Source organism: Augochlora pura, chromosome 5 (genome assembly GCF_028453695.1).
Source record: "Augochlora pura isolate Apur16 chromosome 5, APUR_v2.2.1, whole genome shotgun sequence".
NCBI classification, from domain to species: Eukaryota; Metazoa; Arthropoda; class Insecta; order Hymenoptera; family Halictidae; genus Augochlora; species Augochlora pura.
The window spans coordinates 13,007,839-13,034,313 of NC_135776.1; the positions used below are offsets into that span (position 1 = coordinate 13,007,839).

General features: G+C 41.9%; 2 protein-coding genes and 1 long non-coding RNA gene across 8 annotated transcripts in view; 2 read left to right on the forward strand and 1 right to left on the reverse strand.

The window, feature by feature from the left end:
• The window catches only part of Sli (slit guidance ligand), a 445,854-nt gene extending 431,926 nt beyond the window's left edge, over positions 1-13,928 (forward strand). Inside the window, exons 14-30 of the mRNA XM_078181712.1 lie at positions 664-810; positions 3,880-3,951; positions 4,032-4,103; positions 4,776-4,939; positions 5,690-5,891; positions 5,999-6,070; positions 6,470-6,541; positions 6,889-6,960; positions 7,056-7,222; positions 7,887-8,106; positions 9,371-9,680; positions 9,824-10,037; positions 10,129-10,608; positions 10,703-10,906; positions 11,398-11,547; positions 11,723-11,862; positions 13,268-13,928. Of these exons, the coding sequence (XP_078037838.1) occupies positions 664-810; positions 3,880-3,951; positions 4,032-4,103; positions 4,776-4,939; positions 5,690-5,891; positions 5,999-6,070; positions 6,470-6,541; positions 6,889-6,960; positions 7,056-7,222; positions 7,887-8,106; positions 9,371-9,680; positions 9,824-10,037; positions 10,129-10,608; positions 10,703-10,906; positions 11,398-11,547; positions 11,723-11,862; positions 13,268-13,354 (2,845 nt within the window). The 3' untranslated portion in view covers positions 13,355-13,928. The remainder of the gene's footprint in view (positions 1-663; positions 811-3,879; positions 3,952-4,031; positions 4,104-4,775; positions 4,940-5,689; positions 5,892-5,998; positions 6,071-6,469; positions 6,542-6,888; positions 6,961-7,055; positions 7,223-7,886; positions 8,107-9,370; positions 9,681-9,823; positions 10,038-10,128; positions 10,609-10,702; positions 10,907-11,397; positions 11,548-11,722; positions 11,863-13,267) is intronic.
• LOC144470499 (uncharacterized) overlaps positions 1-26,475 on the reverse strand; it is a 95,056-nt gene that overhangs the window by 53,427 nt on the left and 15,154 nt on the right. The gene's annotated exons all lie outside the window — the stretch shown is intronic.
• The window catches only part of Axo (axotactin), an 18,954-nt gene continuing 14,549 nt past the window's right edge, over positions 22,071-26,475 (forward strand). For all 6 annotated transcript variants that reach the window (XR_013494134.1, XM_078181707.1, XM_078181710.1 and 3 more), the window contains exons 1-3: positions 22,071-22,603; positions 24,941-25,286; positions 26,000-26,340. The gene's annotated coding sequence lies outside the window, so the exon portion shown is untranslated. The remainder of the gene's footprint in view (positions 22,604-24,940; positions 25,287-25,999; positions 26,341-26,475) is intronic.

The window sequence follows — 26,475 nt, forward strand, 5'->3', positions numbered from 1 at the left end:
GCTACAAAAGGAAAAGTGTAATAGTAGATTTCATAACAAAGATATTGCCGTAGTGGTCCAATTAGCGGTTCATTCAATTTATCTGTATAGTTATGACAGATCGTATGGAACTCGAACAATCAATCAAACTGTAGTCACGCAACTGTTTCATGTTGGTTCTAACATTGGTTCGGTACTCCCCGATTTTTCCTTGTGTTAAATATTGATACAACGACGCGGGAACAATATGCAGCAATTGAATACCGGCGTCGAACGAACAATAGGAAACGCTTGCGCATTGAAAACGTCACAATAAGCGTCTGACATGATTCGCATGCTTCACTCGGAACGAGAGGATTGTTTACAAGCGCGGGAACAATGAGCGGAGGAAGATCGATCGATCTGTGTAACCGATCGAGACGAACCGCTAGCTCGGGCGCGAGAAAATGAATTCAATCGCCCGACAAGATAATTATCTGATTAAAAGCCTGGCCGGTGGGGTGTGTCGGAGGGGTAGGGGGACACGATCGAACGACGCCGAGCTATTATTCGAAATAAATTATTTGGACCCGTTTAATGGATCGACGCCCCGGCGTGCGCGATTAATTGCTCCCGGCGTATCAGACGTTCGGAGAGACGCTAACTTTCTTGTTTCTGGCCTTTCTTTGTCCTCGACGCGAGCAGACTGTTGGCCGGCAACGATCTAGAGAAGATCAAAGCAGACGGCCTCTTCGAGAAGCTGCCGGAGCTGCAACATTTGGACCTCAGGATGAATAAAATCTCACGCATCGAGGCGTCGGCCTTCCAAGGGGCGCACAAGGTCACCGAACTGTAAGTTCTCCCTGCGACCGATCCACCACCCTCGTCCACCACCGTCTTCCATTTTCATTTATACCATGTGCTCTTTTACCGAGACGGCCGAGCTTGATCGCGCCTGCTTCACTGACCCTTAATTGGACTGATAAACAAGCCCCTTCTCATAAAGACTACCAAACGCCTGATAATGTTGTCGGATTTATGATAGGGGAAACTGATGAAACCTTCTTCAACAATTTGCACTACCAGTGCTCTCTTGTTTAACCTCTTAGGCACCGAGCACCACTATAGTGACTTTCACAGATGCCGTCTGATAAATTGTTAAAGATAAAATGCGTGTATCATATATTTAAGAAAAATTATAATTTAATCATCAAACACTTAATTCCAATGTACTCGTGTAAAGAACAGCATTATCCTTCACACATTGCATTTACACGTAATTCGCGTTGAACTCTGCCGTACCGAGAAACAACAGCCCCGCCTAAAGTTCCGCCGTGCCTAACAGGTTAAGAGTGCAGCAGGTCCGAGGCTTTTGCTTCGCCGTATCTCGAAAATGAATTTCTTTTTTACTAAAAAAAGATTTTCCTGACAATATTAATTCGTTTATCTATTCAGTTTTAAACTTTCCCATAAAAAGTTTTCCGTTTCAAAACTGCACAGGAGTAAATTGATTTATTTAACGACACGAGGATTGTTACGTTAAAATGTACGATACTGTAGATTTGAAAGGAATCATTTTTTGCACCACATGCGTATAGTTTAATAACCCGAAAAATACCATGAAGTCACAAAGATTAATTTAACGGAATGAAAATTGAAGAGTCGAAATGTACGATAGCGCGGATCATCATCTTTTCGTAGCATTCGTTTGAGCCGCGCCCGTGTGTTTCATTTTGCAGGACGAATGAACAACCGATTTGGAAATTTCATGGCTTTTTCGCTGTTAACAAATATTTGAAATATTTCGGGAGACCAACGGTAGAACCGCGGAGAATTCGGAATGGAGCACTATACGCTTAATCAATTATTGTTGCAACAGAAAGGGAATTTTGTGCAATTTCCAACGAATGGATCCGTGAAATCTGGGACAGTTGGAAACGCGTCGCGAAAAGTCGCAAACTATGAAAGCAGTTCGGATTACCGACTGTTAAATATATTTATGCAACTTTAATGCGCTGGCTGAATCCATCTGGCGCCGAATTTATCAGGGTGCTATTACGGATCGCGTAAAAATGTAGATCTCTGAAAAGTGAACAAGAATATTCGCTAAAATAGTTCGTCATAAATCAATATTTGACAGTGAATATCAAAAAGTAATGCCCTTCTGGTAATTACCACGGTACGCTATTTTGCAGCGATCATCAGAGAGCAAGTTTTTTATAATAACTATCAGAAGTTATTATTTTATAACGAGCCTAAAAAATCCTGCACTTCACGGTGCATTCTCAAAAATACTGTTTCATAATAATTTTAAAATATCATCTTGTAGAAATTGTTAGAGAATACCATCGTATAGAAATTGTAAAAAGGTACGAATTTTTAACAAAATGGTTAAAACGTACTAGTTTCGATTGAGATTCTGGAAAAGTAGCATTTTTATTAGATGTAAAATCGGACAGGGTAGGAAACATTCTAATTTTGAATCCGAAAAAGGATCGTGAAATCGCCGATTTAAACCGTGGACAACCTTGGTACAGGAATTCAACGAAAATTGCAGGATGATGGTCGGATTTTTTGTTAACATTTCGCCGGAATCGCCATTGATTTGTAATGAAACGTACCCCGCTGAGAAAGTCTGGGATAGCACGATCCGCATTCGCTGCGTCGAGATTACTTGCGTTATTTGTGCCTAACTGGATCGGGACTTTGAAACGAGCTTTAACGAAGCAGAATAGGATTTAATTTTCAAAGGCAATTAACGGGACAATGGGTCGATTAATTAGATAGTCGGCGAGGTCGGGCAGCGGCGCGGCGGTGATTCGCGCGTGCTTTTCGGCGCTGACGAGTGCACGAACTGATCCAGAATATTGCATATCGCCGAAGAAAAACAAATTAGAGAGCAGCAGCCTCTGTCGAAGCCTCTGTATTCGACGGTAAAAAATGTCCTTTGATCGCATTCAGCTCGGCCAATGCTCTCATTGCCCCCTTTAATACCGTCGTGCAATAAAAGTCAACAAAAGTAGAGGCTAACTTTAATTCCGCTTTGTTGGGTTTCATCAAAAATTTCCGGGCGCGAACGATACAAAAATAATTACGATACGTGGCGCGATGGAAATTCATTAAATTCGTTTAGCGGCGAAAAATCAATTTACACAATTTTCGCGGTAAAAACTTGCATTGAAATACACGGAGCATCAATCACGCAGGGCGTTGCGTGTATGTGAAATAAAAACATCGTTTCCCCGATAAATTATGTGAAAGATCGAAACAGATAAATGCAGTTAATCAATTTCGCGTATTAGCCATTTTTATATTCGTGTAGGATCCGATACGAGCAAATGACGCGGACGTATCAACTGATCTAATAGTTCAACGTCAGCCCGGAACGCAGCCAGGCATTCATCTTCCCGCTCCTCGACAATTTTCGATATTCGATTCCGCTGCAGCTGCGATTTATTGAAAATTCACCGCCTCCCGTTGCGTTAATAACGAGTAATTCCAGTTCGATCCGTACATCGATTTAACGAACTGTCCGCATACGTGCCCGCCCCGCCGTACTTTGTTTTTTTTTCTCACATCGAAACGTTGGTCTTTGTGGAAAAACCTGCGATAACATTTCTTTGTTCGTTTGAAATACTTTTTAGTATTCATCGACGATTTCGAAGAAATTTAACTGGGTCAATTTGAACGGGTCACCCGTTTGTTACCCACTGTACACGCAACACGTATAGAATTTTGTATTTCTATGCTCCGGTTCTCAGCGAACTCGAAAACAATATACCTCGGACAAAGACTGGCATCCAACAATTATTCCTCGTTTTTGTACCAGCAATTATTTCATGTATTTTCGTGCAATATTCGTTACTGTACCGAGTGCGTATTCCTTATCACCGTCTCACGAGATAACGACCCGGTTTACAGACTCCTGTCGAATAACAAGCTGAGGGAAGTTCACAACAAGATGTTCACAGGCTTGACGAATCTTAAGACTCTGTGAGTAGAAACTTTTATGACCGTTCATAAAACGGTATCACTGGAGTACTTACTATGTCCCTCGAACTTCATTTTCGCAGAAACCTTCACGGGAACGCTATTACCTGCGTTATGCAGGGCGCATTCGATGAACTGGCACACATACGCACCATGTAAGTACCTGTTTTAACGACGGCTGACCATCATATCCGTCACCGTGAACGTTGCGTTTAAAAAATTATTTACGATGGAAAAATTGTCTTTTCCGCTGGACCTGGTACTCGTAAAACGTTATAGAAAATTTTAGTTGACGCTAAGGGCCGAGAGAACGTATGTGGAATTTTTGCCAACATACCTTTATAGCGTTACTGGAATAGAAAATAAATATAATATTTTATGAAGGTATTTAATATTTATAAATTTTGGTATATTTATGCTGCATCACCTCGATCAGTAATAATACAAAAATTTGTTTAATCATGTACTCTTGTTAAAATGAATTTGAGAAGTGGAAAGTCTAAAATGTAGAATTGACAGGATTTTAAGTTGACGGACGAAATGCACAGTAACGCAAACCGAATACCAAATCGATGCATAATATCACAGTTGATATCACAGCGCGACAAGATTTCGCAACACTGTAATATTATATCAACTACGATATTACACCGTGTATATTTAATTCCGGCAGTATTTCACGGAGATTGCATAGGATGAGCCTCGTTAATATTTATTATCGTGTTAATACACAAGTGCAGCAACTTCCCTAACACGCTCCGGTAAAATATTTCCGGCTTCCGTGCACATAATTAATGGCAGTTTAATAAATTGCTCCGTGTTTCCAGCAACATGCAAGGCAATCCTTTGTCGTGTAATTGTCATCTCGCGTGGTTCGCCGAATGGCTGAGGAAACGCGACATGTCTGGTGTGTTTGGCCACTGTCACGATCCACCACGACTGAAGGACGCCGTTCTCAAGCATATTCCTCATCACGAGTTCAAATGCAACAGTAAGTTCATCTTATATTGTATTAACAGACAATTCGATCGAAAACTCTATCCAATTTTCCCATAAAATATTACGAAGATCTTCGAAGCCCTCGAATTCCATCTAATAATTTTCAATCATCGCGTTAAGACAGAATTCCAGAATTAATTCCACTATACAGTATGGTCTACCTGATCGTAAATGTCTAATTATCTGTTCGAAGTGCAACAATATCGATAATATATTCTATTAAATTTTAAAACTGACTCACGTTTCACTTAAATTTTTGGCAACCAAGCATGCTCATTAATTACCATTATCTTCACAGTTACTTTCTCGAATGAAATAGCTTTCTCGGAGAAAAAAGATTTTACCGTGTGCCTACATTCGCTCGAGTGCTTAAATATAAGTGCGACTTATCGCCGATAATAATCTATGAAGTCATACCTATTAAAGTATATAATTTATATTAATGAACTGGCGTTTACAATTTACGGCCGAATATATTTTCCCATTGCAATATTCGATTGCGTGAAAAACAAATAATCCTAGCCGTCTAGCTGCATCTCCGATAAAACTCAAACAAACGTCATCCCCATGGCTCCGCAAAACCCTATTACCACGACCATTCTCTCGAGAATGGCATCGTTAGCCGCGATTTCTGTAAAAGAGAGAAAGAACCGAGTGTCTGGAGCCGCGCGGAGCAATGTTCCTTTGATCTGCCGAATCGATTCCGAGATTAACGATCCGCCGTCCGTTTTACGAATCGCAGACGACAGCGTGGGTTGCCTAGGAGACGATTACTGTCCACCCCAATGTAATTGCGCCGGGTCAGTGGTGAAGTGTTCGAGGTCTCAGCTTACGGAGATTCCGCGTGGGATTCCGCCGGAAACCACCGAGCTGTATTTGGACGTGAACGAAATCAAGACGATCCAGCCGGAGCGACTGAACCACCTGAGGATTCTCACTAAACTGTAAATAAAATACACGTGCCACTTTTCACATACACCCGCGCATCTCTCCGTCAACCTTTTCTTCCCATCGAACGAATCGGCTCAAATCCTGCTCTCTTCGGTTCCAGGGACCTCAGCAACAACCATATTGGAATGCTGTCGAACGACACCTTCAGGAATCTCACCAAGCTGTCTCACCTGTACGTTCGCATTCCTCCATCTTTCTTTCGCGACTTGATTCATTGGATGTCGTTAAAATTTTATGGCGTCGATGTTGTTTGTAAAATAGAGATTTCACGAATCCGTGACATAAATTAGATCGGACGCAAGACGATAGAAACATTTAGAGACTATAAAATCGTAGCGTAGCGATTATTCTAAACATCTGTTGCTCCGTGTAACATTTAATGGTAGAGTTGGTAAAAAGTAACACGATTCATGAACGACGATTATAACTCGTTAGCTGTTACAACTTTGTAATAATTTACAATAATATTTACCCGATTATTTCAAATCAGTTGGATGAACCAACGAGTTGTAATCGTCGATTATTAATCGGTTCACTTTAATACTGACAAAATTACGTTCTTGTTTGACAGTATTATCAACTACAACAAACTGAAGTGTGTCCAACGCAACGCCCTCGCTGGCCTGAAGTCTTTGAGGATGATGTAAGTTTTAATGCAGTCGTATCCGTCACTCGATACCACCCTATAATTGCTAAACGGTTAAACGTTACTCCAGACCCTTGCAAACTATGACAAATCATTGAGAGTTTAAAAGTTTGGAACAGTTGCATTCAAAACCTTTTTACTCCCTGGTTACAAACGTTACGTCATTAAATCCAACTACGTAATAAATCAACGTGTTTCGAGCTATCGGGGAAGATCCACCCTTTCGCAAAGGTCGCGCGAAGAAACTTTGAGTCCGCATAATCAATTTTCGTTTCTTGCTATCGAGCTTCCGAAGAACGTCCTTCGTCACCGACAATCCGACGTAAAATTCCACTTTCCACCAGGTCTCTGCACGGCAACGACATATCGGTGATCCCGGAGGGCACGTTCGAGGACCTCCAATCCATGACCCACCTGTGAGTATCGCGAAACGTTCCACGGTCCGCGAACACGCTCGCACGTTGCCGTATCTCTTCGGGGCCGATAATTCACCGCCCCGTTCTGTTTATAGCGCTCTCGGGTCCAACCCTCTCTACTGCGACTGCAGTATGCGCTGGCTGGCCAAGTGGGTGAAGAAGAAGGAATTCGTCGAGGCTGGGATCGCCAAGTGCATGGAACCGCCCGCGATGCGAGACAAGGTGCTGCTGACAACGTCCGAGACCGAGTTCCAATGCAAAAGTAAGTATTCCCTCGACGAATACCATGATCGGGGCAAAAGTAGCCGGTTCGATTAATCGGGAACCATAGAAGGCACTTCCAAGTCACTTCGATCCACATCCTCGATGTAACAGGGTGCTCCACTATAATCTAGAAATCGAATTCTTCGTACCTATAACAGAGACGGAGAGGTCAAAATTTTCTGCCTTCGACAAATTTTTTTTCGGCGCTTCCAAGTTTCTCAGAGCGATGTCTTAGATACGATAGAGCATCGATCATCCGGTCTTCCGAATATCGGAATCATCTGATATTCAACCACTTGGACGACATGGTTCACTAGCCAAAGTCTACGCCTTAGTGGCAATAATTTGTCGTATTAATAAAGTCCATATAAATTAAAGCCTTTCCAACCCTTAACGTAAACGAATATTCGTGTCGCTCGGCTCAGCCCGTATAATCGAAGCTCTACAGTACGCGACAGTTTGTTGCGACGAAAGACAACCTCTGCGAACGCGAACCGACTACTATCGCCCGCAGATCTCGAATTGCTGCCGCCGCTAGGCGCACATGTTTTTGATTTTCTCACTGGCCCGTGACGCAGTCTGTTTAGTTCATGGTTTTTTGGCCCGTCGTCACAATAGGGTACTAAAATTGCTCATTAATCGTAGACCTTTCTTCCGCGCAGCCAGCCAACAGCCAGCCGAAGTCCTGGCCAAGTGCGACCTGTGCTACACCTCGCCATGCCAGAACGGAGGATTTTGCGAGGCGCTTCCGGACCGGAAGTTCCGTTGCAAGTGCGAGGCAGGATATCATGGGGACCGGTGTGAACATAAAATTGACGCGTGCTATGGAAATCCTTGCCGGAACACCGGAACTTGCAAAGTACTGGAAGAAGGAAGATTCAGGTACCGATCACGTCTCAATGCTAGCTAGCTTTCTGGCCAGCTCGTTCGGGTCTGATCCATATTTGCTCGTTCAGTGGTGCCCGTAGTTTCGACTCTGCGACGGGATCTAGATGTTCGTATTCAACGAAATCCAAAGATACGATGTATCAGCGATTCCTCGTTTCCTCAGGGTATCCTGATGCGAAGTGCAGTCGAATTTACAAAATTTATTTCTATGTATTTCAACGAGCTTTTTAAAATTTTTTGGAATAGAAAGACTTCAAATTAATGGAACTGCATACTTCCATAAAAGTTTCTTAATTACTGCGAACAATGCAATTTAATGCATCGTAAATTCATAACATTCGCGGTCCGTTTATCAGCGACAGAGAACTCTCTTCTCGGTTATAATTGAGAGAAAGTGGCATACACGAGCAAACGAGTCTCCGATAAAAAGATCGGACAAAGACCCGTCGCAGAGAATTAGCAGTTTGCATTCACTGTAGAAATCCCTCACACATGGGAACACAGTAGTTTTGATCGATAATTGCGTAGACGTGCACGAGTAATACGATCGAGCTCGATGTAATTGGATATCGAGTGGAAAAACCGTAGCGTTGCATTGTAAATCTGTCTGTGCAGAGAAACCGGCTCGATCTCGCGAGAGTAATCGCGCATAGAGTAGTTTGACTCGATAATTATCGGTGAGCTCGTAAACGAGAACCAGGCTGTTGCACTGTAAACGATACAGTTGTCGATGAGTAGATAAATAGATCGTAGCATCATGTAGGTTTGAGTACTTTGAATGGAATTGATAACGGGACCCCTGCACGCGAGGCCCGATGAGTAGCAGCCACGCGTAACTGTCCATCGACGATTAATTCTTACAATAATTGATACACGCGTTTCGCCGTATATTAAAGGGCAATCGATGATTCTGCGAATTAAATTCGATGGAAATTGACATTCGGTTCTGAGAAATGATTTACTCTGGATGAAATACATTTCCTATCGCCAGTTCATATCTTTCAAACTGAATTTATATACGTACTACTACGACATCTTTATGCAATACAAATTCATAACTTTGTAGATTGCATTCGCCTTCTTGTACTTAATAGATCGAGGTTGAAAGTATTTTATTACATATATAAATCGTGACAAATCGTTTCCGAAGACGAGGTGGTCGATGGATCAGTTGCGTTTGGCTAAATCGATTGGCGTATGTACCGCGATCGATGGTCATGGTCAATGTCTCGATTGACGATCAGTCGGTGTGTCATAGTTGCGTCTGCGCCCCCGGGTACGAGGGACTTCGATGCGAGAACAACGTCGACGACTGCGAGGACAACAAGTGCTCCAATAACGCGACCTGCGTCGACCTCATCCAGGCCTACCGATGCGACTGCACCCCTGGATTCATGGGCGAGTACTGCGAGGAGAAGATACCCTTTTGCACAAAAGGGCACGACCCCTGCGAGAACGGGGGCCGATGCGTCGACCACGGGACCCACTATAGCTGCGAATGCCCAGTCGGCTTCACCGGCCTTAATTGTTCCACCAACCTGGATGACTGCGTTGATCATATGTGCCAGGTAGGACCGTCGTTCGAACCTCATTCTCGTTTTCCGAAGACAAGCATAATCGACGCAAACGATTACATAATTATTCAATCGACGGAAGTGGTTAGCGAGGCAGACGAATAATTCATCGATCGACGATTTTGTATTTTTTTCAGAACGGTGCTACTTGCATCGACGGCATAAACAATTACGTGTGTAAGTGCGTGGCGGAGTATAGAGGGAGGTACTGCGAGGCCGCACCCTCGACAGTCATGCTGTATCCACAGACTAGTCCTTGCGCACATCACGACTGTCAGCACGGTGCATGCTTCCAACCAGCTCCCGCATCCGCCGCGGACTATCTTTGCCAGTGCCACCCCGGCTACACCGGTAATTAACTGCTTGCGTCATGATTATCTTAACACTGCCGCTGGCATTTGTACCCAAGCATGTAGAAATGAAACCGATAACGTCACATTAGGAAAACGATGCGAGTACCTGACGAGTTTGAGCTTCGTGGACAACAGCTCGCTGGTCGAGCTGGAGCCGCTACACACGAGGCCTGAAGCGAACGTGACCATCGTCTTCTCGACCATGCAAGAAAACGGGGTTCTCCTCTACAACGGACAGAACGGTCAGAACGGCCAGAACAGCGACCACATCGCGGTTGAACTGTTTAACGGTCGCGTGCGTGTCTCGTACGACGTTGGCAACTACCCAACGTCGACAATGTACAGTTACGAAATGGTAGCCGACGGTAAACCTCACGTGGCCGAGCTAATCGCTATCAAGAAGAATTTCACGATGAGGGTGGACCACGGCCCTGCTAGGAGCATCATCAACGAGGGCCCCAAAGAGTACCTCAAACTCAGCACGCCGATGTACGTCGCCGGCGTCGCGCCCGAATTCGCCAGCATCGCGTTCACACAGTTCCACTTGAGAAACCTAACGAGCTTCCAAGGTCAGTTCCACATCTCGTACCGTAAACTCATTATTATTATTATCATGATTATTATTATTTACGTACCTAAAATTGTATTTCTGTTCGGTAACAGGCTGCATCTCTGAAATGTGGATCAATCATAAACTAGTGGACTTTAGTAACGCAGCGAAGATGCACCGCGTCACTCCCGGATGCATTTCGAACGAGGAGGAAGCTGACGAGGCGCGAGACGTCGTCGAACCAGAAGGCATCGTAAGCAACAGTGGCAGTAACGAGGAAGCTCTACCAGAAGACAATATGGCTCGCGAACATTCCGGTAAGTACCTACACGTAACCTCTGGCACACGCATATTGCACCCCTTATTGTGTAGTATAAATATACCCCGTTCGACCAGCCTGCTCCGTTTTACCCTAAACACATCTATACTGAATAATGTTTAGACTGCGAATCTCTATGCCGTTACGATGGAAATGGCCAGAAAACTATGGGAATTAGATAAAAAAATGTATGAACATTACTACCTTCCCTGCGATACAGAAGGCATCGATTAGTAGCTAGGCATTATCTTCTTTGATTAACTTCTCGACTAGTCCTTAATTTTTATCAGCCTTTAAATTTTACTACTGTTTCTCAAAAGAGAAACTAGCCTGCGACTTTTACTAGTTTTTAACTTTTACTAGTCTCGAATATCTGCTCTAGTAATAATAAGTTAACGACGTTAATAAGTCGTCGTTAACGGACGCTGAAGTTAATTTTAAACAGCCGAGTTCGAGGCACACGATTAATTCGGGCGACTTCGATTGCAGACATCGTCCTGACACTGCCTGGCTCGATAATCTCCGATCCCTGCGCAGGACACGAGTGCAGGAAGGGCTCGCAATGCGTGCCTTCGCCGATCGGAAATGGCTACACGTGCCGTTGTCAGACTGGCTGGCAAGGACGATACTGTGAAAAAGGTGCGACAATTTAACCCTCTAAAATTTACTTTTCCCATCTTAAAAGTCTGACAATATCCTAGTGTTCTATACCCTAACGATATATAAAAGTTTAAATCGATACGAGGACATTGAAATCGATATTAAAAATTCGATGGATATTAGATCATTGGAAAGAAAAATATCTGATTTACAGCACCGACGTGTCGCAAAGAACACACCAGGGAGTTTTACAGCGAGAATGGATGTCGGAGTAGGCGACCGGTGAAGCTTGCCAAGTGTTGGGGTAGCTGCGGTAATTCCTGCTGCCTGCCACGAAAAACAAAACGACGCAAGGTAAGATTTATATCAAATATTAACCCCTTGCACTATCGCTCCTTTCATGCTGTGACGATTAGCAGTTATTCGTACTTAATAGTTTTCCTAATAGGGCCAGACAATTTTTGTTTCCTGATATCATCTTTATTCTATACCTTTATTTAAATACTTCGATAACAGAAGGATTTATTTTTACTTCGATGTAGGAGAAGTTAATAATATTCATATTTAGTAGAGCTTGCATAAAATCTTCATCACGAGTCTGTCTCGTTATTATAGTGCAAGGGGTGAACATCTGCTAAATTATACATCGGTGCAGCTCTAATTTTTGTACATTTTTTTTAACCATAGAATAAGGGAAATATTGTTCTGGCAATATAATTCAACAACATTATCTACCAACGATGATTTTATAATGTTTGAGAATCTACAAGTTTTAGTCGAAAAGTTCTTAATAAATAATTTGAGATCGTCGCGTAGACTCAGACGTTTAAAACTCATCTTAGGGAGACGCGATCATTGAAGCTGCTATTAATATCCTTCCGGTAGATAAAGTGTTAAAATACCAGTAAACTACGTTGAACCGTGCAGTATAATTTCACGAGCTCCGTCTCCTTATCAAATGTAGATGGTGCTTTATCTGGATGAGTTATTTGGGACAACTTCTCCAACTACGCATCCGTCTTTATCAAATCGTATGCCATTATATTTCAGCCGATTATTAAAGCATTCGACGAGTCTCTTTAAACTTTCCTGATTACCAGACCCCTGGATCTTTATGGATCGCAAAAGTTCGCCGGCGACAATAAAACACAAAGTTCAAGAAAACATCGCACAGTTTTACGCCACCTTTTATCTGGCAGAACTGGGACGCCGGGGAATGAAATTTCACTTAAGTTTCTCGACATCCATGGTCTACCACTTTCCAACCCCTATCTATAAGAGTACTTCGAACCCGAAAATTACAATTCCTTTCCAAACTTATGAATTTAATACATTTCTGACAAAAATAAGAAGGTTCCATTTAACATCGTGGCAAAATGAAAATAGTCAAAGAACATTTGTAGTCGTCGTAAAGTACAATAATAATAGTAATAATAAAAAAAAGTACATAGCCAATATTTATAATTGACTGATAATATGATTGATATTTAATCTACCTCAAATTACGTAGGGTTGCAATTACAGGGGAAAAAACAGAAAAATATACTTTTGCTAGAAAACAAGTAGGAATAAGGAAAGGTGAATCGGATAATGAATCGGATGAATCAAAGAGTTATAGAGTACAGTGTTTTCACCCTGAAGAGTTTCGTTTAACCGAGAGACTATTTGCAAATGAGATCCGTACACATCTCAAAGGGAACCCGAATTGTTTGTTTCGAAAAGGATCGAGGGAGCAGGTGTAACGAGTGTGATTTTGCAGGTGCGGCTGATCTGCGCGGACGGGATGCGTTACACGAAGGACGTGGACCTGGTGCGCAAGTGCACGTGCACCCGGAAATGTTACTAGCGAGGGCCGAGGGACAGCCACAGGTGTTCCATAAATATTCGTCGAAACGTATTGAGACAAAGAGACCGAAAGCGAAAGAGAAGGAAAGAGAGAGGAGAGGGAGAGGGATGGAGAGAAAGAGACCGAGAGGAAGAAACCCCCTAGAACCGAGAAAGTGACCCAATTCCGAACTTTCAACGGAAGACCACGAGTGATGTGCCGAGACTCGATCGTTGAACCGGATGCGACCGATGCAGAAGTGGTCCTCGACGCATTCTCGTGGCAAATGCATTGGGCCACGCGGCCGAGAGAGACCCATATGATGGACACACACTCGCGAAGCCCACAATGACACACGTATCACACGCGCGGACATACCCTTCGACCCAACATACACACGCAGACAAACATGCATATTAACACACACAGCCGGCTCAGTGTGATATATATATTCGGACGTGGAGAAAGAATAATTATTATTAAATATAATCGTGCGTACGTGGACTTACTCGGTATTTGGAAAACAGTTTCACCGCATACTAGGTATTATTAATCGTGTATGTTTCGCCTGACGGTGCGAGAGAGAGAGAGAGTGTGTGTGTGAGAGAGAGAGAGAGAAAGAGAGAGAGAAAAAGAGAGAGAATAGAAGGAGGACGCTAATGATTATTCTCGATCACCGACGAGGATCCGTTCGCTGAGTGCGGAAAATCAATCGAACGATCTCTCAGAACTCGAGGACACCGGTGGTGCGGGAGAAGCGTGAAATTCTGTGCGAATGTTGTGACGAGCTTTCTAAAGGGCGTTCCCAAATTATCCAGTACAATTTTACCAGCAGTAAAATTCTGTACCGTTACAGGGTAGCGGAATAAGGTAATGTAATTGTAAAAAAAGGCACTAAAATTACATTCGATAACACGATCACGCTCAAGATAGAAGAACCAAAGTGTCCGCGAAATCTCGTGCGAATAAGTTGAAGTTCACCGTGGCTAAACAATCTTGTACAAAAAACTCATAAAGACCATAGAAACCATAAATTGCTGATTCGAGCTGGTAGGATTCAATTAAACGATTTCGGAACGTCCTCTACGGAGGAATTCGAATAAATCACATCACTCTTCTTTGAGCGTTCGGCGCCGGATGATTTAGGTCGGAGAACTGATCTGAGAGGTCGTGAATGCATTAGGAGCCACCATCGACGGTGTAATTAACGCTTCGCTAGCAAGCCGAGCTTCGTGCGACTCTGTATTCTGCGAATTTGTCGCGCGCACGCGACGTCGTCGAACGTAATCGCGGCTCGAAGTGTCGCGAACTATTTTCTTATGAATTTTAACAACATTTCCAGTAGATTATCTGAAAGATACGCACGATTTCCACGGCATCGGAGAACTGCCAGGACTATTGTACCACCGAGTTCGCGACACAAGAAGCTATTGCGTTCGAGAACCGGCTTCTTGCTGGTAGAGGGGTACACTAAATCTGTTTCGTTGTCGCATCGTTCAACAATCCTTCGAGGAACGTTCCTTTCTATTTAATCGGCCGATCATTGACGTCGTTTATTTACACGTTCGTAGGCACGTATTCGAATTAAAGGCGAAGAACACGAGCTGACAGCAGCCAGTAGACTCCTGATCAACCTGGATGGCCTCAGGGGCGGTGCTGTGGCCCCGAGAGCGTCGAAGCCCCGCCAGTTCGACGAAAAGTAACTCGTACGGAGTATTTCAATTTTTTATAGAACTCTGATGATTGTTGCAGAGGAGCCTCTTGGGGCAATTCGGATTTCTCCCGTAAAACGTAATATTTATTAACGGTAGAACTACGGAACCTTTTTCAGTCGACGCATTACCAAAATTGTGTGAAGCTGCATTTACAGAAAATTATCCAATAAATTTATTTCTCTGGACATACACTTCGATGACAATTGTTGAGCGTTCAAATAACTACATTCTTCTTTTTGAAATGTACAGCAGAACCTCGTTTATCCGAACTAATGAAGAAGCTGTGGGTGGTTGGATAATCCTTAATAATTTGTAACAAAAGGTGTCAAGTATTTGGAAATAAAAGAGTTTCTTACCATACTGTGTTAGGAAATAAATCGCGTTACGTAAATATCGTTTCAAATCAATTTGATAAAAGTGTTAAAAACACATGAATATTTGGAGAATATTTGGATCATCGAGGATTGAATAATTTAGAAAATACAAGTGTCCAAGGTTCGGATAATCAAGGTGACGCTCCAAGGTACGATACGCCAACTCCCAGTGTTTTAATTGAAACAGAGTGAAGTTAAAAATAAAAGCTTCTGTTTCTGCGGAGTTAAACAGAGACGAGGCGGACACGGCTGAAGGATTGCTCCCAGAGCCTCGAATATTTTCATTCCACGGCCTAAGAACGTTGTTGTTGCTGCGAGATCGGCTACAGCCGCGAGAAAATGAAATCGGCGGTGAGGAAAAACGAATTTGTAAGATGTCGGATAGGAGCGCGTAATTATTTTTGTATGAGCACATTATTTATAGCGATCGAGCGTCGGCGATGATTTCTGCGATTGTTTTTCATCGGGCAGGCGTGATCATTCGTTCGAAACTACTTAAGTCCCTGTTCACGCGTTCCGCGTGTCAGTAATTTAGACGTGTACCTACTCTGCGGACATAACTGCGTTTTGCATCTTCCACTGCCAGTATTTAAGTCATATTTATTCGTCACGAACGACCGGAAACGGGAGACCATCTCTAACAAGCTGTCACCTAATCAAATGCCGTCTACCAGCGAACAATCTCGATCGGTTTCTCAAAAACCGAGCAAGCTCGTAAGAAACGCGATCTCGAGTCCTTTGCGCTCTGAATCCTCCGCCATCTTGGATTTCTCAAGCGTTTCTATACACCGTTGTCCTTTATCGTGTTCCAGTCGTTTAATGTACGAGATGTCCGATACCTCGGGAAACAAATGATCCGATTCTATTCTCGAGGATGATGTTACAGAGTGCAAGGGGTTCTAATTTGTTGCAAAAATACTCGACGTATCGTTTACAGTGTTCAGCATTTCCCAACCCTTCGGTACGAGCGACTATTTGAACGCTTGTTTCGTGACGCTAACCAAACGCAGTAAATGCTTCGGAGTTTACTGTTTCGAGGGTCCAGTCGACTAATTGTTCGTATTTTTCAATTTTATCGGTGTTTTCCCCTTCAGTCGCGTTTCGATTACTTTCTATTTCATTCGAACTCGTTTGAATTTAAAGGAGGCGCGGGCTAAACGGATGTTTACAAACGCGAAAATATTCGTCGAGACGGTATACTTCCGCGCCGCAAGGGGACGAACTTTTCTTATTATAATATTTAGATTACGTTAGATGCTATAGCGGCTCGTATAATTTTACGCACGTTTCTCAAAACTAACGCAGTTTACTTCGCGTTATCTATCTTCGTAGGAAACCTCGGTGCAATAAGAAGGGGTGTGCCAACTTCATCCCTACTCCTGCGATCTTAAACCTTTACCTTGGTTCCTTCGGTGGCAGTTTTTATCGTATGCGCGTGTCTGCGGTATATAAATACAATATAAAAATGTAATGCATCAGTCGCTATCGATGTTTCATCAGCATCATTTTCAATGTCCCAAAAATCTTATGGTAGGGTGGTCGGTCCACATCTGCTTCTTGCATCGTGTAGGAAACTTTGTAACGAGCGTTCGTTTCTTTCCGTTTCTATATCTTTTTTATAGAATTCTTTACTATAAATATTACTATAATTATTTGTGTATGCATTTCATTTTAGTTCGTTAAGCGACGATCATTGTCGAAAGGGAAACAGACGATGGAGGGAGACGCGAGCATATAAACGTAGCACGTCGATCACCGTCACTTATCGTTACTGATTTCTTTCCTTGTATACCGTAGTGAACATAATAGGTGTATCATAGTATTTTACGGTTTCATAGTATTAATAGTAACGTAAGTTGCCCACAGCGTTGCGTTTCCGAGACATTTCGTTACTTTCGACTTCGAGTTTTCAGTTTCGCGCAGCCACGGATCGTCGGGCACTGTGTTGTATCATTGTAAACGCACTGCTCATCGTTCTCAAACTTGGACATTTTTTAATTGTTGCAATTATTGACAGTCCTGGATGGACGCAAACGTTGACAGCCGCGCAGTCTTCAAATAACTTTGCTCTTTAATTATTCGGCACAGTTTGTTTAGCTATGCGGCATAATTGAGCCGTTTATTTTAAAAGTGACCAAAGTCCATTTAAAATTCTTAAATTTATCAAACTTATTATTATGATAAATGGATTTAGGTCGCTTGGACCGCGACGAGAATGGTGAGCAGTATATTTAGCTGAATAACTGCCAATCAAACGCAGAAAAGCAGGACATGGTCAAATGCTTTCAGAACTTGGATATTGAACGATAATTAAGCGAGATTTTTTATTGATTTCTTAGAGAGCTATTTGTTAAATCGAAACAGCGAAATCCTGTCATATCGACAAGAAAAGCACCGCCTGCTAACGGCATCTGCGGTGACGAAACGACTTACTAAGCCCGCAGAGGATAAAGTAGTTTTGGACTCGCTTCAATCCGCCAGTAGAAACGGTTGCACAGCTCGGACAGATCATCTCAATCGAGATAATATAGGTTTATGATTACGTAACGCGAGGAGCATTTAAGGACACTGGATGCTGAGTAATCTTACATCGGAACGCGCTGTCACGTGATCGAATTTCTTAAATATGTTTTCTGATGACCGAATTTCGATATTTAATGGAGAAACCTCTGCGGAAAATGTAAGCTACCATATGAATTTTATTTTAAAGAAATACAAAATCAAAATATTGAGCCGATACTAATTTATTTTAAGTTCCATTTAGGTTAACAATACCTCGTGATGCAATTCAGGCATTTGCGAATCAAACGATTACAAACTGATCTAATATTAATTTTAAAACTCGTTGGATAGCTTGTAGAATTGTAAAATAATTTCCAAAGACAATAATAATATGTTTTAAAATCATTAGCCGTGAAAACTGATTTTCATTTTTACGAATAGATAAGAAACATAGAAGCAAATGAATCTTCTCTAATTTAAAACTCGTATTCATAAAGAATATGAAATGAATTACGGTGACTACCATGCAACTGAATTAAAAATAATCTACCATTGTTCCGGGTTTCCGTTCGCAGTTCTCAGCTGATTTTCCAGTAATAAACTTGATTTCTAACGATAAGCTCGATGATGTTAGGAAATCCGAAGTTCTGAAGGCAGCTGGACCGTGTCGGAGCCGTGCCGCGGATCAGGCGAAGACATCTTGGAACCTGTGCGAACGCTGCCGGTTATGCGAAGGAAATTGCGAGGGTCGTAATCATTAATGAATACCGTTTTCGACCAAACATGTACGCGCGAATGATTCTGCTTCGAACGAGAGCAACGTCGCGTTTGGGACGTTTTCTAAGGCGGGAATAGCCGAGGGATAAGAACGGCGAAAAAAAAAGCGCGAGGTAGCGAGAGAAAGTGAATGGGAGAGAGAGAGCGATTGAAAAAGCGAGAGAGAACGAGAAAGCGCGAGAATGAGAGAGAATGCAAGAGCGAGAGATTTTCTACGAAGTTTAACGTCTGTATTGGACAATAATGAGGGAGCAGAGAAAGAAAGAAAGCGAGAAAGAGATAGAGAGAAAGAGAGCGAGAGAAAGAGAGAAAGCGCGAGAGAAAACGAGGGAATTTGGTGAATAATGAAAGAAGAAGAGCGTTCGAGACTTGTGATTGCTCGAAATTCCTACGAGTTATATTTGTACATTTACTTTAACGAGAAACATTTAATATATTTCACGGATCGGTGGACTAATAGCGCATGCGACTGAAGTATACCAATTTTAAGAGTCTTACGCTTAAAGTATAGCAAATGCTACCGTTCTCGGAGCAGCCGAACTGTGTTTTTCTCCGGATAAATAGCGGCTCGAGCACTTCCGGTTTGCTTGGACTCGCTCCGGGAACAGCTGGAACAGCATTTGTTTCATCACGACTCAACCTACCTAAATAACTGTAAACTGCGTAATAAATATAATTATTATTGTTCCTTCTCGATACCCACGGCGTGGTCATTTCACTACCTGCAAATCCTGGGCAAAATGGCGTCGAGGCGATATCGATCAATGGACTGCGAATATTTGCAAATTAAAAGAACACCAGCACAACCTTCGCGATTGCCAACGATGCTGACTCAATTGTCACGTGTTTCTCTTACAGTGGTTTCCGTAAGATAATTTTTGGAAATGGAACGCTTTGCAGTCTGTTGATCACAGTTCTCTGGTCTTCGAAATTGATTGGAAAGAAATTAGTAATCGGCGTACCTACGATGTCAAAGTTTCAGATATTTCGTCTCGGATTCGATGATTCTTGAGTTACTGGAACCTTTAACGATCGTTTGAAGCTCTGACAAGTGTAAAGCACACTGTAAATTAACTGAGAATAAACAAGGGCAGAGGGAGGAGGACGAAACACTGCATGATTAGAAATATTATAATTATACAAGCTTAGATACGTCGACCCTAGGTACTAGTGTAAAAACGAAATGTCTATGTTTATATAATGTAATAAATTCTTGGAGTATCGACGTTATTAAATAAATATACGCAAATTTTATGAACAGTCTCTAATCCTTTCACGTTCCTTGCCATTTCTACGCGATAGAATTATATCAACGTCTCTAACAGCTCCATGATTTCCAAACGAGATTTTAAGCCTTTTTAAGGTACAGCAATTTTTCAAAATTCTGGAAAAACTTAACATAAGAGTTTACGTTGGCTTCGACTGTACTTAATTTATTCGGCCAGTTGTTATCGTCGAGGACCTGCCATTTTGTAGGAAACGGGTAACGCGGGAAAACCAAAGATAAGAACATAGTGGAGACAGGTGTTTCAGTTCCGGAAGCAAACTTGTACCAGCTATCTCGCATACCGAGTCATTATGTGGAAACCAAAGGGTCCGCAACCTGCAGAAACATGTTAGAGTAAGAGCCTGATATCGCAGCTAGAGTTGGCTAATATTTATGGAGAAAATATTTGAAATACTATTTTGAATAATAAACTCTTTACAATTCAAATTCAAGAAATTTTTAACAACGAATAAAATATTTTATTTTTAAAAGTACATTCTTTCGAACAAATAAAATATTGTTGCCATTGCTAGATCAAATAATCCAATTTGATGCATATCCGAATTCGTAACTGCCACTGGTAGTAATTAATGCGAGGCTATAGCAGCTAAACTTGCTATTTGCGAGCGACATTTGTAAAAGTAATTTACTGATATTGCTGTAATAATATTACGCCCACGTAGTAATAATATTTGCTAATACAGAATAGTAAATAACGAAGATAGATAGCAATTAATATTATTATAGATAGCGCTCGAGGGAATAGAGGATAATTTATTGATATTGCCCGAATGAATAATATCCGATACACGGTGTTTATTTCGGCACCGAGGATTGCACTTCGATAGTTCACTGAACAATGCTATTATATAAATTGCAATTGCATAATGCGTGCCATCGATATCGGACGATGGCCATCGAGCAGAATTTGTTGACACGCTTCAGCAAAAAATCATACGGCTTTGTTAATTGTTCCCCAGCAGATTATTGATCGTTAATTGCGACGACATAACGTGTTTAGCGAACATTTAGTAAATGGTGCGACCAAATCATTGCTCGTTAATTGCCGCTAAAACCTATGACCTACGTGCCGTTTCCATTTTATTTAGTGCGGCTACGCGAACTTCTTGTTTAGCTTGGCGGTGTCGAAATTGTTTAACAATTACTGCCGCCGCATTAATATGTTTAACGATCTCTGGTAGCACGCGTCACACCCGCCTCGATATAGTAACTTTGATTCCATCATTTCATTACCAAACATCTCTTTAAATAGATCGTGGATCCAAAAAATTAATGAAACACGAATTCGAAAAATAAACTTCCAGTTTGGCGAAAAAAAACATTCCTTGATGTTTGCAAAACGGAAATTACATTCTTCCTTTGTTTATTTATTACTTTCACGTAATAAAAAAAAATAATAAATAGTAAATAATAGATTAATTTATTGTTATAACTGTTAACACAGTTTTTTAGAGCGGAAACAGCTCTGTCGTATAAATATTATACACTTTGTCAAACAGCAACAAATCGTTGTAAAATAAAAGAAAATATAAAAACGCTACGAACTTATTCCCCAACAAAATACATCCGATTCATCGATTTCAATTTATCGAAAATAATTTCCCAAAAGTTCGCCACTCGCTGTTGGCAATGGCAGATAGAACAAATTGAAAAAGATGATCGATTAGTCAGAATCGGCGCAGCTCGGTGCAGTTTTCTGACCCCGGACGAGCAAAGCTCGAATCTCGGAAGAATCTCCGGGCAATCTGATAACGTGTGTAAGTGTTTGTCGCTTAATTCAGCCAATTTTCGAGAAGTCCCAGCGAAGCCGGGTCGAATTAAAACAATGGCCGCCGTGTATAATCGGCGATCAACGAAAATTGTTGGTGTCAAATTGGCCGGAGTCTCGCGAAGGAACTCGCGAGTTAAGCGGACACTTCCGAGACACCTTTACAGAACTAGACCTCGTGATAGTACCCTCAATTGATACGCGGTTGGCTGCGTGGGTGGAGGAAAAGCCCTGTGCCAGCAACGGCGGCTCGTAGAATGAGTTAATGTGTCAGTCGTAAGCGCGATCCCGTCGCGACGCGCAACTCGTGAGACCGGTGACACAATATCACCAGAGTTCAATCGTTTTTTTTTTCGCTTTTATTTTAAACTATCATCTACAAACGAACAAAAAGAAAAACAAAAATTTACAACGATCGCAACGAACATTGGCACATCGTGTTTCGGCTGTGTCAATTAATTACAAGCCTAATAGAAGACATCAACCGAAAATAGTTTTTAATAGTTGAAGTGAACGTATCGTACTTTTTAATCGTGTGTTCAATTAATTTTTACCAAGGAAGTTCATTTCATCGTTTAAGAGTGATACAGTACTGTGGAACTTTTGCAATTGTGTTTCTGTGACGCCGGCAGTATTATCCGAATGATAGACTTCGAATGATCTGTTCTGGTACTAATTAGCAGGTTAATCAGTGAGTACCCGACGTAGAATTCGGACGATTCTTTTTTTACACCGTAGAAATCGCAAGTCTTTCAGTATTTTAAAATTCAATTATGTGCTGCACGCTTGTTTGGGCAACAAGTGTCGCTGACTTCCGGTGACGATTTATGGCCGCCTTTCGAAAGTGTAAGTAACTAGACTGGGATCGATCGTACACGCGTAATGTCTTGCTCGACAAATTTTAGGGCAATTTCTGCAAGAAAACGCAAGCGTAAAATGTAGTCGAGCATTCGGCATAACCTGTTTATCGTACTTCTTAGATCTTTGTGACATTTCGTTTGCGTCACTACAATGTAACAAGGAAAATAGTTAAGTTAATAGATTTACTGCGCGTAAATCTGTAGAAATTCCGCTACGAAATATAGTAAACCGGTGAAAGTGAAATATTTATAAAAATGGGTATTTAAAAATGCAGTTACTTTATTTTTAGAAGCGAGAGAGGGCTTTCCCTGGCGTGCAACAAGTACGGGGGAGAATGTTAGTGGCGCAAGGTTAAACAGAGTGATTTACAACTGATCGTAACGAGTCCACTTTTTATTATGGAATCACAAAACGCTGGATAATTAGATAAAAATCGCTAGAGACGAACTAGAAATAAATCTATCGACATTTTTACGGTAGAGATTTTACATTGACGATTTTTGTGGAATATTGAAATTTCCGAATTGCAGTTTACTGCTCGATAAAGATGAAGCAGAATCCGGAGAACATTTTTAACGCATGACGCACTGTGCTTGACGATTATTAACCGCGTCAATTAGGAATTCGCCCTTAAAAAAATCAATTCCGTTAATGGAACAGACCGGTCATTAGAGTCATCAAAAGATCACCTACTGCAAGCGTGATTTTTTTATGAGACTAATATCCTCCACAGCAAATTTCACAACACGTAGCGGAACGTGCTGCATCGGAAGCAAACAATGCCATTAACAATTTATCGTTACAGTCAACCAATGGGAAATTAAAGTTACTTAATTCAACTTTACTCTTTAAATTACAACGCTGTGTTTTTAAGATGCAATCTGGTCTGTAAATTAAGAATTTAAAATTCAAAAGCATAATTTTTTCAAACATGATTTGGAATCTCTGGTCAACATTTTTAATTGGAAATTCGATGGTTGCTCTAAGATATATCCACAGGTAAAACAAAGTTGTAATCAATAAAATTGCGTGCAACAAGATTATAGCTAAATAAAGAACAACAGTTTGGTAGCATGATTCATCGACTAATTTCTACTTTCCGTTTAACATGCATACGCTAGGCTCAAGTTCTCGGAGACAAACTTCCTTTATGGAGATTGAAGCGTCTCCCTTGAAAGGATAAGATCGATGTAGGACCCTACGTGATTTCCGGTGATGCGGCAATCTTTCATCGCGCAGATGAAACCCTCTCATAGGGAGAGGGACTATGAGTAACGGATTACTTTTCATTCGAGAAATCAAGATTCAAACGATGTCCACGGTTTCGGTAGCTGATGCTGTCCCTTCGTGACCCGGATAATGCATTTTCCTCCGTCCCTAACCGTATGCAGCTCTTTCGCATTCGTTAAATGCGCCCGAACCGTTTTCGACGCTTGATGGAATCTTTAAAAACTGTTTGCAGCTATTGTCAGAGACAGAACAGTTTAACTATTCGTAATCCTTATATCCTCGTTATAAATGCATAAAATCATCAACGCAATTGCTCAATTTTTATAATTTGTAATAACAAGTTTAATTTTGGAATTTTAATGATCTTATTCTTAAGAGACGACGATTGTTCGCCGATCCATTGAATTTCAAAGTTTGAAATGAATAATTATAAATTGAATAATTATAAATTAAATAATTATAAATTACGAATAGAGAGATTGTATCCAATTCTCCGCAGCATCCTTGACATTTTTTTTCACGAAGAAATTGTGCAGTGGCGTTACGTGGGTCCGTCATTGCATATTGACTCGTGACATCGTGTAGAAGATGAGGATAGTTCGATCGCTTGTTAGATAAATGGGGATCAGGTATTCTCCTGGTCTCGTTCCTCTTTAAACCACAGCTGCTACAATGACCCAGTCGCCTGGTTTGCTCGATATATCGATTTTACGAGACAACAGGAGTGCCCGTGACGAGTGTTCCGGCTTGCTGTCTCGAAACAAGAAGCGCGTCTGCTACCATGCTGGAGAAAAATTGTTGGGGTAGCCCAGCCTCTGTTCCAGACGCCGCCATTGCTATTTTATTTCACTTCCATGAATATCTAAACGCTATTGTTATTGGCAGTTATTCCATTCAATACGAAACAGTTGCGTCCTCTTCAACTTCGATTACTTCTATGTAGTAGATGCTTTTCAATTTAACTATTGTATCGTCGATTGTCAATGGACCATGAGAGACACATGATTCAGTGCAGAATGAAAATTACCTTGGAAAAGCGTTAAAATAGTCCGATTTGCATCAGAATTTGTGAGAAAGGATTTCTTCTTTCAGGGTCACCGGCGAAACGTTGAAATGACGCTGCATCGAAAGGAAATGAGTGAAAGTAAGAATTGAAGGGGTTGCGCGAGAAACCGTCGGTGGTGGCGGGATCGCAATGAATGCCAATAAACCGTGATGAGTAAGAGAGTAGCAGCAGTCGGAGTGGCATTAATAAATTAGTGTCTAGTTGCTATAAGCAGCGCCAACAGGAGCATCAACAGATAGGAAAGGCATACGACATATAGAAGAGAGAAAGAGAAAGCGAGAGAGGGACACGTATGGGAAGAAACCGGAGGTGGAGATGATGGGGACGATGATGGACAGTGATCAGTATTCGATGGCCTTGAAATTTAAGAAAGTATGATTCCCATTTATAAGCGCTTTAGCAATCATAACGTTTAGCCCCTCGAATCATATACTTTTCCCATTAAACAATTTCCTGTCTCGGTGCAAACAACCGAGACGGTCCAAGCTATCGTGACATTTGGAACACCCGATATATTACTCTACAAACACAGATACGCTGCAGCGAGAACTCTGTAATATTTTAGAATTGCTTTTCTTTCTGCAACGCACTAGCGACGAAACCATGTCAAACATTTTTAGACAGAGTATTTCGTAGTTCTAAAGAGAATAATTAAGAATCTAACGAGTATTGTAATAAATAGACTGCTCCGACTGATAAGTGAATATAGTTTCCCGCTAATCTGAACGAGGAAGACATTCCTGGCATCGCTTACGAAATTCCTTACAGTGGACGTAACTCGTTCAAATGCATAACAATCTACGCAGATCTAAGTAGACCGCGGATTTTTATGTAAAAGAAAAATGATCTCCATCAATTTGGAGAAATTCGAGTCGAGTAAACATTTTGTTCGTCCCTTAATAAATTCAACGAGTTTAATATTTTCCCTCCTCTTAAATTTAATCTAGCCATTCGTGTCATAAATAAATATTAATAAAAATCGGTAGTCTAGTAACAAGCAATCCGACTTTCCGACGATTCAGTGACACCGAACGATTCCAGCAAGATTGAAATTGCCTGAAAGACTCGGTGTTCCTTGTTCCCAGTGATTCGAATGATCTCGAGCCGGTCACGAGGATGACGAAGGTGGCAGATTAGCTGAAAGGGTCGTCGAGGACGGAGGAGGGAAGGTAGCGAAGTCATCGGAGCGAACAAGGAGAAACAGACGCTGATCGCGGCGTCCGTGCACGCGCGTCTCGTCTGTGTGTGTGTGTGGGATCCGAACCCGTCGTTGTCTCTGCTGTTCAACGCGCCTGTGTGCGAGTGCCAGCGAGAAAGAAGACAATTGACTCGCAGCCTAGCCGCCGCCGTGCTTGACGGGGGCCTTCTGACGTCACATCCTGTCCACTGGCTAGTCGCGATCTCGTTTGGACCACGGCACACCAAGGTACGCAGATTCGTGCGTCCTCAATGTTTGGACGCAGATACACCCGCTACCGCGTCAGATCTCGCCGCCTCAGCCCTCGACTTTCTTTCGTCCGCTCTACCCAAGGATTTTCCGCCCAGGGCAACCCGGACCAAT